The sequence below is a fragment of the Thermobia domestica genome, chromosome 9 (genome assembly GCF_964235325.1).
Source record: "Thermobia domestica chromosome 9, izTheDome1.hap1.1, whole genome shotgun sequence".
NCBI lineage: Eukaryota > Metazoa > Arthropoda > Insecta > Zygentoma > Lepismatidae > Thermobia > Thermobia domestica.
In genome coordinates this window covers 107,377,344-107,392,368 of record NC_137462.1, presented here as the reverse complement: position 1 = coordinate 107,392,368, position 15,025 = coordinate 107,377,344, and the positions used below count along the sequence as shown (strand labels likewise).

Genomic DNA, 15,025 nt, shown 5'->3' with positions numbered 1-15,025 from the left:
AGGATTGTTGGGAACTACTTGAAAGAAAGAAATAGCAAACTCGTCTAGAAAGGGATGGGGTCTCCGGTAAACAATTTTAGAGTTGGTTGGGGAAGCCTGTTCTGTTCCACGTAAGATAGTGTGTACAGGGCAAGCAGGATTAATGAGTTTTTGTATGAAATGGAAGTTGGGATGATATTGGGTAAGGAAATTCGTAATAGATAATCTATAATTTCTGGCTTGTTATTTTCAATTGAGTGTTCTGCATGGTTGAACCGTGTTTGTTGCTAAGGTTGAGGGATATCATCTCTTGAAGAGTACTCTCTTGGATTTTAAAGTAGGTTTTAATGGACTGTAAAATCCTTTTGTTTGGCTGAAAAACCAAACGGAAAGGTAAGTTTAATATTTAACCTAAATGTAAGAGAGGATAATGTTATTTATAATTCACCGTAACAATTTATTCGTATAACTGCAGTGAGCCATATCCATCACTCAGTAGGCTTGTGGAATGGTTTTAGTTAAAATTTGCACAATTACTACAAAATCTGGAAGTAAATGGGGATAGATAAACAGCACATTGGTGTAAGACGCGTTTCACCTGTCCTCCATCAGTCTCTGCATTCTACTACGTTATTTCTATGTATTCTCTAAAACGTAAAGACTCATATCCCGGTGTAGCGTACATTTCTGATTTAAAAATTTTCCATATGAGTAGATCCAAGGGATTAAGGTCAGGTAACCGTGGTTCCTAATTCAAATACCGCATTCCCTCTCATGTTCGCAATCCAGCGTCTGAGAAACATTCCATAGAATTTATGCATAATAAGGTGGCATCATAATTCCAGTTGCTCAGTATGTTTATATATTTTTTAGTTTTTTTAAAAATCGGTTTACATTAGAATGTATCATGTGATGTTCTCAAATTGCTTCCACATTGATGATAATCTGATGATCATTGTTATTTCAGGTATTATGTAGCTGAAGGTGTAAGAATATACTCTCAGGAAACTTGGCGTCAGGTGACAGGTACTTCAGGAAAGGACTTAGTGCAGAAATACATCGCTCATGTGGTGAGATAGAAGCAAATAATCTGAATGGTGTGCTTGTAACATCATTTTTCTCCTCTTCCTCTGCTATCACTTAACGTTTGACTGATTTAGAGTATAAAGATCTCGTAAGAGACAGTGAGTGAATTAATACATGATGATAGCAAATAAGCGTAAATACGCAGAAAATATGATACCACCATATAGTTACGGTTCGAGTACAGGATATTCGCTTAATTGTTTAACACTTTGTTCTCAATATTACGAATAGATATAAGGCAAATTACGATATATAATCAAAAGCAAAACTTCCTCTTCTTCGCTAGATTTGTCTGTGCAAATAACTTCGAAATTGATTGGCCGATTTGAATAAGATTTTCAGTAACATACACAGAATTGTGTTATATGTGCCAAGAAAACACGGTTCAAATTAATAAATTTATTCATAAATTATTGGTAATGTAACGGTGGGAAGTGATTGTTGTTCTCGACAATATTTGATTCTGCATTAAAATAATATATGGGTAATATTTTTTTGGTATAACATGGCGTAACTTTAAATTCAGGTCAGGCGTTCGTATTTAAGTGTCATTTCTTTTCGGCAATTAGCAAAAATTAGGTAGTGACTGGTAATTTCGGTAATTAGTGACTTTTGTCCTTGCAACTCAGTTAGTTTAGGTTGGCTTTTGTATATTTTTATGGCATGCTATATAAATTTGTGTTCCCGTGAATCCTGATAGATGCATGGCTTCGGGTTTGATTTCTGCTGGAGGGATACAATTTTCGGTATTAGCCCAGCACCATGAGGCAACTGAGAAGCTGCCTTAATTAAGAGTTAGCGGACTCCGCTGTAGAAAGCCAAAATTAACGTCCAGGGAGCTGCCGACGCATCATTCAATTAAAAATAGTCTGGTTATAGGCCGTAATAGAATATAACACCGCAGAGATCGCACAGATTTGTGCTGCTTTTAATAAATTTACTTTTAACTGAATGTTGTTTAGTAAGTATTAAACTTACTGTCTCTAAGAGCAGTTTAATTCTGACTTTCCTTACTTTTCGTATGTATTTTTTTTTTTTTTTTTAACAGATGGTAATTAATACACTTATTTTTTTCCTGTTTGAAATATGATTTCATCTCTTTTGTTTGTGTAATATTTTTCTTGACTTTGTGTACAGCTGTAAACTTCACGTCCTCTCCCCCAGAAAATTAAAAATTTCATACTCAATAACTAACATTCGGGACTTAAGAAATCTGAGCTGTTAGTTTAACCAACTTACGTCATAATGTAAGCCGCTTGAAGAACAATCTCAGCAATCATGTTAAATGTCGAATTTTCGTTTCCTTTCGTGGTAGTATTTTCAGGATACAAGTGAAGAAAAATGTTTAATGGGGGATAGGATGAACGGGAATTAGTTGTGTAGGTAAGAGCCGTGTACAGTTTTGTTTAAAAATGACCACTCACTCACTCTTTGAAAAGCCTTGTACTCTTATCTACATAGTTGTTAGTAGTCTACTACTAGAGACCTGCACGGGCCGGGCTTGGGCGGCCCGACACTGATTTCTCTTCAGGTGGGCCGGGCTGGGGCCGATTAATTGCAATTCTTTAATAATTATTGACTTTCGTTAAACGATAATTGGAATAAAGCCAAACGTTGAAGAAGTGTGCCCATGAAAAATGTTACAAAGAATACAATAGCTATTTACAGTTTGTGTTGCTTAGCGGCTCCACTTTCACTATAGAGGATTGCACGCATTGCGCGCTAAATTGAGCTCTGATCTTGAACTTCACTGAACCCAAAATATGACAAGAACGGGTGGGAAAGTTTTGCCTGTCGTTAAACAATATTGCCATCTTCACTTTATGCTAAAAATCAATTAAGTTAGATTTTTGTTACAGGAAATGGAGTTTTTGTTCTCTCGATGACAGGCAAAGTTCTAGGAGGCAATGGTACCATTCGGGCCGGGCCGGGCCTAGGTACATTCGGGCTGGATTGGACTCGGACCGAAAAATTCGGCCCGTGCAGGTCTCTTATCTACTACTGCCACTCTTAGTTGCATGCATGGAGAGCATGCCCACGACCGTTCGGTCTATTTGATGGACGGGTTCCGTCAAACAAGGCACCCCTCCCGTAGTTGCTCGTGCCTGGACCTGAGTCCTCGTGCACGATGTGCACCGTCAAGATGTCCTCTGACCTTAATGCCTTAGCGTGTAACCCCCATTCACTGAAGGAGTGGAATACGCCCACTGCGCGGCCAGACCGAAGTCCTGCGTGCCTACCAGTTAACCTACTGGTAGAGGCGGTCCTTCTAGCAAGTCAGGCCCTACCATACTCTGCAGGCATGGTGCCCGAACGTTATAAGGCAAGCTCATCTCCTGCACATGTTCACCGTTACCCAGATTCCTGGGATTAGCTCCTATATGCTACCGATTCCCACGGTATGACCACAGCCCGGCAGAGTCCAACCCAATCCGGGAACCTCAGGTAATGCCCGAGGGGGCTCGAGTCTCGGCCCTGCCTACCTCTATCGTTCAACTGGCAACCGCCGTGTGTAGAGATACCACACACAGGTCGAGATGCTTTGCATCTCATCCCGGATCCAATGGTACGTGTTAAGTCACCATTTGAGTTTGATGCCGGCCATTATCCTGCAGAGTTTCCTCCCTTCCGCGGGATCAGAGCCGTTACCCAGATGCCTGGGATTGTCCCCTCCCCATCTCCGTTAAGTGCCCCTAGTAGGCAGGATTCCACACTCCCCTCCCGGTAGGATCGTCCATGCAATACGGGACTACCTCTTTTTAACGTGTTGAGGTACCACGTACACGTTGAGACACTCAGTGTCACTTCCCGGACCCAACAGCACGTGTAAGTCACCATTTGGGAGAAGGGCCGTGGCCACTGCTCTTCCCCGGTAGGGCCGTCCAGAGGACTCGTATCTACAGTTGGAATTGCACAAATTTGTATTTTCTTCAGCCCATTGAGATCTTCATTTAGAGTTACGGTATTAGAATTTTCTACGTAAAGTTGCCAGAATATGGCCTTTTAAAGCAAGATGGGTGGTCAAGATTTTTTTTTAACAAAACTGTACATTGGCAATCCTATCATATTACTACGAGCTGAAGATTCTATTGAAGGTATTTTACAATGTAAAAATGTTCTTAAGCCATTGTGATTTTTTTTGGTTGACAGTGTGTGACATAACTGTGCATCATTTTTCCCTCGTCACCTAGTGAGCAGAGGGAAATTGTCCGGGTTTTGAGCTAAGACTAGTAATCATTGCATCAGGCTGATGGGAACACTTGAAATTATAAATTCCACTTAAGTATTAATATTTATTTCAGCGAAAGAGTAAATCGAATTGAACATACAAAAAATGCGTAACAATAGAAAATTACGATAACTTAATATAAAAATAACAAGTAATATAGAAATAACTACGAAATAATATATGTACTACTTCAATCATATGGAACATTAAACATGAATTAGCATTCAACGCGCTTTCGACCTATTTGTAACCCCGAATAATTAATCTGGTAGTGTTTCTTCAATTCTATATAATTCAAACACTTTTAGAAAAAAATTGCGTAGATTCAAATTTAATAATATTAAATTTACGCAAAGAGATCTGAAAGGGACTACATATCAAAACTATACCACTGCTTTAATTAGAGCATGAATCTGTGTTCTAATTGCGCAAAACAAAAAAGTCAAATTTACTTACCAACACAACGAATATATATATATATATATATATATATATATATATATATAATGAAGAGGTTATATAATTTAGATTATTAGCATACGAAATCCTGCTTTAATTGCCCAATGGTTTACAATCCCCATTTTCTTCACAATCAATTATAATACGAAGCACTAATCTTAACACGAATCACAAATTTTACATGTTATATTATTCCATACCTTCAGAAGACTAGTGAAGTGCTGGAGTAATTTTTTGTTGCAAGGTTTTCTAGATGGCGCACTCTACTAGAGCAAATCGCTACAGAGACGAAAAGGCGCTTCAAGCGGAGAGAATCATAACTATTTTTAATATATTATTAGATCTTGTAAATTTTTCAAGTGAAATTGAAATAACCTTGTCTCAAATCGTGAAGTGTCAGTGGTGGCATTCAAAGTTATATCCCATTCCCGAATTGATGTTGATATCTTTATTTGAATGATGAAGGTCTCATATGTACGATGAGTACTTTTTGATGACTTTCACATTATCGATGTTATGATTCGTATATCTTAAGTATTTGAAAAGACCTAGTATTGAAGCAGCATCGTATTTCACATCATAGGTACACTTATATCCAAAATTATTGTCGCATGTCTATAAATATGTTGTTGTAGGAATATAATTTGATAACGAATTCGTGCGGTATTTCTTATAATGTTAGTGTGTGTATAATCGGCAAAGACATGTATGTGGCAAATTTCATGTCAAAAGAGAAGTAAATAAAAACAATAGAACGAAAATAAAACTTCGTTGTCCATTTAGCAATATTTTGTTTTATTCATTCTAATTTTCGTATTTATAATTATTTTGCTATGAAATTTACCACAAATATACATTTCCCGATTATACTCATAGTATCAGTATTACAAGTACCTTGCAAAATCATTATCAAATTATATTCTTACAAGAAGACAGTCATGGATATGCGACAATCACTTTGGACATGAGTGTACATACTTTCAATATATATAAATATATATATATATATACTTTAGATCATGCCATCATACCATGTCGCGATTGATATATGAAATCCAATAAATTGCGAACTTTTATCCTGTTTTGTGTACGTTTTTGTTGGTTAAAATTTTGCTTTTTAGATTTATTATTATTATTATTATTATTTATATAATTTGAAATCGAATGAAATAAAAAGTACTCCTGTCAATTTCTAGTGTTTTTGCCCCTTAATCGAGATATATCGTATATTTAATGTTGGATGCTTTAGGATGCATATTTAATACTTAAAAACAAAAAAACATCTATATCATACATTCTTGTAAGAAATTATAACTCATACGTTTTCAAGGCTTCGCTCGTGTCTTCATATGATTGTCAGTTGAGGTGCTAAATGCATGACACGTTTACGTAAGGTTTCATTTGTGGAAAATCCTGTAGCTTGCATGAATTAACTTTTAAAAATAAATTTTGTGCATTTTTATTCCACATTTCCAAAGCATGATGAAATGTTTCTCTCGAAAAACCATTTTCTAAAAAAAAAATCTCAATTCTGCCCAAACTAACTACGGTTTTCGGTTTGCTTTCGTCACTCACACTAAGGAATTATTGGAATGATCTTCAAACAAAATTGGTAGATGTGCTTTCTTTCGGACGATTAAGAGAAAAATCTGTAAATACAGGAAGTACAGGCAACACAAAATATTATTTAAAAAAAAAAGAAAAAGTGCATTGCAAGCAACATGCGCGTTGTCAGTACTTAGCAGTTCGTGAACAAACTCATTTTCATGATTTCGTAAAACTAACTTTTGGTCACTATGAAACTACTGATTTACCTTCTTTCGTTTCCAATTGTCTATTTTTGTTCGTCTCGTAGGGAAAATAGCCAGCAAATTTGAGAAAAAAGTACCATTATTAGGGAATAAATTAAACAAATATTCATTCTTGATTTAAAAGATAACTATAATAAAGTCACCCTTAAAAAAGAAGAGGGGTGTGTTTCTGCTTACCATTGAAAGATATATATTATCGATACTGACTGAGATATTATGACTGAAAATATGTGCAAGTAACAAACTTTCTTAAATTATAATTGTTACCCTTTTTAACAAGACATATGAAATGATTGTTGTTGAGCATTTAACTTGTAACATTTAGTCATTGTTATTAGTTTTCAATTTATGATTAGTTATTGAAGCCAACATTTTTTTTTAAGTATAGATTTTAATATATATATTTCCACTTCAAAGCTTTATGGAGAAAATCATCTTAATGTTTTCGGAAATATATATTTTCTATAGGTACTGTTGTATGCTATATGTATATTTATATAGCATATTTATTATAAATACTGTTATGGTGTTGTTTCAAGTTGAATATCCCTTTTCAGTGCTTAAACTATACGAGTGCCTGTTACTTATCATGAACAAAAAGTTATCCATATTCACAGCTAATTTTTAATAATTATTAATGACATTTGACTGTAACACACAGTCGTACCATTAACTAATATAATTACAATTTTATTCATAAACATCTCCGGTTGATTGCTTAAAGAGATCAATGATCGCATATTTTAATAATAATGAAAAATGTAACTGCTAAGCGTTTAATATTGTATAAATAACCGTAGACGTTCGACGGATAACTTCTGTCATTATCAATGCTGATGGGTATCGTTGCTTCAGAAATTAATAAGCAATAATATTCATATAGTGCTAACACATTTCATTAACAGAAAAATGTGACACTGAAAATGAATTGTATCTTGAGTTCGATTCTGATCTTTCACTTACGTGGATTTGGAGATTTTGCGTGTTTTCAACATTCTCCAGAACATAATTTTTCTAATATGATTATATTAATGTTTACGAATTAATTATTCGTTTTTTTAAACACAGTATCACAAAGGAATTTAAAGGGACGGATCAGGTAATTATACGTGTTTTATATTAACTATCACAGAGGAATTTAAAACGAGGCATGCACACTACAGTTGGATGATTTTGGTTTTAAACAGATCAGTGCGTATTTCAAAAATACATTTTTTGCCAATGTTTTATTTAAAGACCCAATTTTCAACGAACTTAAAAAGTTCGTTGCTGAATTCTCTATGTATGTTTGTGTGCATGTCTGCAAATTTTTCAAACCCTCCATTCGATACAGCATCAAAAACTATCTGCAAGAAGTGATAGAATTTTTCGTGTCAATCTTGCCGTTCCCGAGATATTGAAAAAAAAAAAAAAAAAAAAAAAAATGTCGAGAGATTTAAGGAGGCATATCTCGGGAACCGTAAGTCTTACAGAGATCATATTGGTGTTGATCAATACTTAAGAAGATGGTAAAATTTTGGTACCAAATAGCAACCAATGGCCACTGGCCGACTGACATTGGCCAGAAAGGTTCCAATTTCGGGATATTTAAGGAACCATATCTCGGGAACCGTAAGTCATAGAGAGATGATATTTTGAGATTTTTTTTTCAATTTTGAGCATGTGTCTTCGTAAAACAACATATCCAGAACATTTTAAGAGAACTCTTAAACAAAACATGTGGAAGAAACTTAGTACTCAAGGAAATTATAAATGGATAGATGTATTACAAGAATTGTTTAATGAATATAATAATAAAGTACATAGGACAATTGGTATAAAGCCTGTAGAAGTTAATAAGAAAAAATAATTCTTTTTAAGTTAGTTCTGGCAATGCTCTTGGAGCATTCTCAACTGGTTAAGAATGAAGTCCATAAATGCTTCTACTCATCGGAACTTTAGCTCAGGAATGTTCAATTTCATGATATAAGAAGTGATATGATTACTGTGGAAGTTCGTTCAACATCGTTGATAATGACAGATTATTCGTTTAAGCTATACAGTTATTTATGAAATATACACACTTGCTGAGTAACGTTCAATTATCACTGTTGAAATTTATTTAACTGTTTTTACATTTGTAAAGAACAAACTTCTTAATAATGTTAGATACTTGGAATAATAGTTATATGACAAATTAAATTTCGTTCATACTATTATTTTGTAGGTTGATTATTACATTGTAGCTACTGAATCAGATAACCACGCTGTACGAGAAGCAGCCTGTGCCTGCATTGCTGAATTGGCAGCTAAGATCCAGGCGGAAGCTGTGAGACCGTATGTTGAAAAGTTACTTCACACTCTCCTTGTATGTTTTCAGGATGACAGCTGGCCTGTCAGGGATGGTAAGTGTAAAGATCATACAGTGTTAGCATAAAATAACGGCGCTATACGTGTAAATGCATTTGATGTGCTCGTTCTTGGAATCTTTTCAAAAATGAGAATTGTTCTTTTTCAGCAAAAAAAGAAGAAAAACTACATTTCTGTTTTAAAAGGTAAAGTAATTAAATAATCTAGTGTTATGGAATAAATTTGAGTTGCTTTATTGCTGTCTTTTATAATTGTGCCTGGGTTACATAATTTTGCATCGTGCAAACGGTATATGTTGTTTCACCATTATTCACAGTGTGTATTACCACCATATAACGCAAACATTTTAAGTATTGTTTCATTTATTAATTATACCCAAAGAAAATAATAATAAGATAATCCACAACGACTGATTCCATGAAAACCATCATTATAGTAAAATTTAACATTAAAAACATGATATATATATATACAATTTTACGTCCTTGTTGGTAGTTTGAATAGATTTTTGTGAAAATTCCTTTTACAGAGAGGTTCAATTAGGAGGTTTTTTAAGAATAAATTTATACGTAAAATACCATCATACAGTAATACTACATATTATAGTCTGAAGCTACAGTGGTGACGATAATGAACATAATGTTGGAATGAAGAAAGTAGGAGGAAACTGAGAACCCCAAAAAAATCAAAACATACTATGTTTATCTACCATAAAAAGTCCACTTGGTGAGAGCTGAGATCGAACTAGGAACCTCATTCACCATTTGGGTCAAAATAACAAAAACAAAATTCATGTAGGCCTGTGTAGAAAGTTATAGTTTCGGAACAAGGGTCACCCAAAGTGTTAAAAAAAAATCGAAGCACGCGTTATTTTGAACACAAAGAACTGCGGACCTGGGAGTTCCTAACACTTCCGATTACCTGCCGACTCATTCCGTGATCACTGCTGTCAAGTCTTACTTTTTGTCTACTTTGAACTCACCTTTAAGTCAATGCATATCTAGGAATTTTGTTGAAATATATCTGGACTGGAAATTATGCGCTATGGGAAATTTCTTGGGCACCATTGCACAGTACTGAAATTCTTTACACCAATATGGACCGCACACCACGGTTCCTCGTGTTCGAAATAACGCAGTGTTGCAATTTATTTTTTCCGCACTTTTGGACGGCTCTAGCTTTGAAACTATCCCAACATTCTTATAAAAATATCATTTGAGTGTTGCGTAGAAGTGGGTTGATGGGTCCCACATGATTTGACTCCGGGCCAGAAGGCAACGCGAGTATAGACATCCATGTTTCTTTCCTGTCTCGTCTGAGGAAGGAGTCTTTTCTGGACAGAGTGATGACATGTGATGAGAAGTGGTCCTGTACGATGCTCCGCGGTGCTGTCGTCATTGGTTAGCATCGAATGGGCCGGTTCCAAAACAGCCGAAATTAGCACTGTACCTGAAGAAGGTCCTCTTGTGTGTTTGGTGGACTGCTCGCGGCATCGTGCATCAGGAATTCCTACCAGCTGGTCAGACCATCAATGCAACTGTGTACTGTCAGCAGTTGAGCCGTATCCAAGAAAAACTCAAAACTCTAGAGCCAGCACTTCTGAATCTCAAAGTTGTCTTGTTACAGGACAGCGCTAAGCCCCGGATGAGCCGGGACACCATTCTACGCCTTGGATGGGAAACACTATTGCTTCCACCATATTCTCCGACATTGCACCGTCCGATTATCAGCTGTTCCATTCTTTGGACAATCACCTTAGAGGACGCTACTAGTAGAGGTGCAAAATGCACTTAATACCTTTTTCGCTTCACGGCTCACCAAATTCTACCGCAGTGAAATGCATGACCTTCCAGAACGTTGGTAGAAGGTCATCGATGCTGATGGGGACTATATTTAATCTTCCAGATACGTTTTAGGTGACATATCGCTGTTTCGAAGGTGGTGAGTGAAAAAATGACAGAACTTTCTTGGTTACGTTTATAACATTAAGGAATACGAGTGAAGTGGTGTGTTTAGGCGTGTACGAGTGTATGTACACTCATGTCCAAAATGATTGTCGCATATCCATAACTGTCTTCTTGTAAGAATATAATTTGATAATGATTTTGCAGGGTACTTTTAATACTGATACTATATATATTATCGGGAAATGTATATTTGTGGTAAATTTCATAGGAAAAGAATTATAAGTATGAAAATTAGAATGAGTAAAACAAAATGTTGCTAAATGGACAAGAAAGTTTTATTTTCGTTTTATTGTTCTTATTTACTTCTCTTGACATGAACTCTGCCACATTCATGTCTTTGCCGATTATACACATACTAACATTGTAAGAAATATCGAGCAAATTCGTTATCAAATTATATTCCTACAACAACATATTTATAGACATGCGACAATAATTTTGGATATGAGTGTATAATTAAATTTAGTGAATTCAACATAATTCTAGCTTTTAGGATTATTTTGTGTAACTGAAGTGTGGAGTGAGTGTAAGTATTGTGTTTTGATATGTTCCAAGAAAGCGAAAACCACTTAATGGCAACGAACATGTTGCGGGAAGCTGCAAGTATTTCTTTAGATGTCGTAGCATATGCTTGTATTTACTGTCTTCCATTTTCTAAGAGAAATAATATACATTTAATAGCATGTGTGGAATTAAAAATTAAGTTGTTCATCAATCCCCAGTTTCAATATAACTTCTATAACACAAACCTCATTATTCATTGCTATGATTAATATTATTCTTTCTATTATTTGTTTTGCAAATTTGTTATTAGTCTAATCACACAGTTTTCCAGACAGATTTTTAAGATGTCTATGTGCAATGAATCAGATCTCTTCTTACACCTTAGTTGTTTAAGAGTACAAAAGGCTAGTACATCTACATCTAATACAAAGGGCTAGACCTTACTTTCGTTGTCCTTGTCAATTTACTTAATAAAATATGAAGTAGGATACGGTATTTTAACCAAAAAGGATAGTATCCTATTAATTATACAACATTTCGTCAAACAGTGTGTTAGAAACTACCAAGGAAACTAAGATTGATATTCAGATCATGTCTTCCGCCCCCCTCCCCCCCGAGGAAGTTTCACTGCGCTGTGTATGTGTAAATAAGATCACCTCTCTTTCTGAGTTGTTCGAAAAATATAAAAATAATAAAGAGGAGGTTTACTAGAAATCTAAAAAGTAAAATTTAAACCTGTTGCTTTAAGTATTTTTACTGCTAGCGAAATACATTTTATATATGCTGCAAACACGCTACAGCAAATAAGATTAGCATCAGGCAAATAAATAGTTTCTAAATTATAGTTTCAGATTTTTGTCAATATTTCCGAACAAAATATTTTTTCTAATGGTTTCAAAATTTCCGGAAATTTTACGCAGCGCAAGGAAGATACGTATCCCCATAAAATATCCCCCTCGTATATTTGATTTTAACATATCGGTATTAACTAAAATGAATCTGGCCCCGCTATATTAACACTTCCCTATCATAAAACGGGAACTTCATAAGATTGTTTATAATAACTTAAATGCGTCTATATTAATTAAGGATTATATTTTAGTATCTCTGGTAGCCATCACTTCATTCTATCACTGTACTAGGAGCGGTGAACATATATTTGTTACCACAAGTTTTCCCTATTCTAATATAAGAAACATAAACACTCAATGATCTTAACTGTAAATTGTAAATGTAAAAAGTTTTCATTTTCAAAGCATAATGTAGTAAAATTTGCAAAATTTCAATTTTTCCCAAAATTTCTGTTTTTTGTTTTCAAGCTCGGTAAAAAAACGGTAAAAAAGCTGTTTTTTTACCCAAAATTTCCGGTTTTTTTTTCAGGCCTTCGCAACACTAGTCAAAGAGGTCAAAAATCGCGAATCCTCTGTGCTATGTTTCCGGTATTGAAAAATAGGAACATACGCGATGGAAGGAGCAATGAATAAATTTGTAATAAGACTGAACTAAGAAAATAAACACATCCATTAGATTGATTGAAAACTGACCCATACCAGATCACATGTGACCTTGGTTGGAATAACATAAATCCAGCAGCTGACTATATAAATATAATTAAATCGAGAAACTTGTAATTCAACATACAGATAAAGAATCTATGTAAAGTTTAATCTAAGACTAACATTAAAAACATTAGTGTCTGGAAAGGTCAAAGGTCATGAAGCTTATTTGTCCTAATTCAGACACAAAAATACCAACATACTAGATTGTTGGAACAATAAATTGATTATATGTGACGGTTCAACTAAAAAATACATTAAATGAATGGAAAATTTTGACCTTTGATCTCTAATACAGAGGTTGTTCAGTCTATATTTGGCCAATTTCGACTTACCTAAAAATTTAGAAGAATCCATGGCGCCAGGGCCGTAAGTGCTCGATGTGTCTCCCTTGGTTCCTAACAATAGCCCTACAGCGTAATTTCCATTGTAATAGGCTTCTCTGAAGAACTGGGAGGGGAATCTTGCCCCATTCCCTTTGCACAGCTTTCCAAAGTCCTTCCACAGTTGTCACACGCCGTTTTCCCAAAGTCCGTTTCAGCAATCCAAATCCACAATAGTCCATAGGACTTGCATCTGGAGATTTTACAGGTACCTCATTGAAAGGTATCACCTGTATACCACTTGCCTCCTCCATCTCCCTGTAGAATGCGAGGGACGATCGTGAGGTATGTGATGAGGCCTTGTCCATGTGAATGCGCACCAGATTGGTGTCATTTCCGTACATTGTTGGAATCTCATGCTCGTAGATCGCCCGCATGATCTGCTCCTGAAAATACCTCGAATTTATTTTGCAGTTCTTCGCCCCCCTACGAATCTTCAGTTTACCTCGGTAACAATAGCCACTAACGACCATGAACCGTTTTGGGAAGGATTCTGTACAGACACGGAAACTTTCTGAAGTTCTTGGCGCCTTTCTCTTGGTACATTATGGCTCTCGGTTTGCCGCAGTCGGAAAGGTAAATCCATGCTTCATCGAGCGTTACGACGTACATCCACCATTGTTTTGCCAGATGCCGTTCGTATAGCTTCCGGGCGTTACACTTTTGTTCCTTTTGGTGGGCATCTGTGAGAAGATGGCCGCGAGCTTTCATGACTTTTTCCAGCTTGAGTTGATGGTGTAAGGTCCGGCTCACAGTCCCCAAAGACACGTCAAGACGATTAGCCATACACCTTTGTGTTGGCGGATTTTCTTGCATTGTCATTTAGCGAAGTTTCCTCTGCATGGTGAAGGTGGGCTTGGTGCATTCCTGCTTCCTAGGCAGCTTCGTTGGTGATCCAAATTGTGGAGCTTTTTAATAACATTTTTTATTCCACTTAAACTATGTTGCAACCATTCTTCTTGCACTGTTTTCTAATGACAGAAACACTAAAGTGGGCGTCATAAAGAGCCGCAACATAGCCTTCCCAAAACCTTCTAGCTTGGGCGGCATTTTGGTCACAGAGCGGAAACCCACACGCTTGGAAACAAATTTAACACAGCACCCACAACAACGGTCCTGTTTTGTGTGTTATTGTCGTCCGCGCGGAAAAACAACTCCGTTCCCAGGAAGTCACTGCACAACACTGCAGGACGCCACGGGCCAGGTCGGGTGAGCCCATTCTGCCCGGAAGGGGGAAGGAACGAAATCGGCCAAACGTAGGCTGAACATCCTCTGTAGACCACCTGTATTAAATTCAGTTCAATGGAAGCATGTATTCCATACGTTCTATCAGTCAGTAGTTCAATTCTGTGATTCATAAAACATTCCGAAGGGAGTGTCAAGAAAAATCCTGTTAATTTATGCGGGAGCATAGAGGTGGAAAATTTTGAGAAGTACTGAACTATATAATGTTTGTGTTTCTATACTAGAATAAGAACACTTGAACCCACCAGTAGTACTATATTAGAGCTAAGAGAAGGTTCGCAGGAACATACTGCATATAACAGACGATAAATGATACCTATCGTTTGTTTACCCTACTTCAATGTGCTGCACATGTCTTGTCTATTTCTCTAACCACCTTTTAATTGGTCTCTTGTGTCGGGTTCACGTGAATAATCTAGTTTTACTTCAAGGATAGTTTAATGATATTCCAAGAAAT

General features: G+C 36.0%; 1 protein-coding gene across 1 annotated transcript in view; it reads left to right on the top strand.

Moving 5' to 3' along the window:
- Positions 1 to 15,025, top strand: part of LOC145694913 (uncharacterized) — a 78,294-nt gene that overhangs the window by 21,193 nt on the left and 42,076 nt on the right. The window contains exons 6-7 of the mRNA XM_081771666.1: positions 947 to 1,049; positions 8,771 to 8,948. Of these exons, the coding sequence (XP_081627792.1) occupies positions 947 to 1,049; positions 8,771 to 8,948 (281 nt within the window). The remainder of the gene's footprint in view (positions 1 to 946; positions 1,050 to 8,770; positions 8,949 to 15,025) is intronic.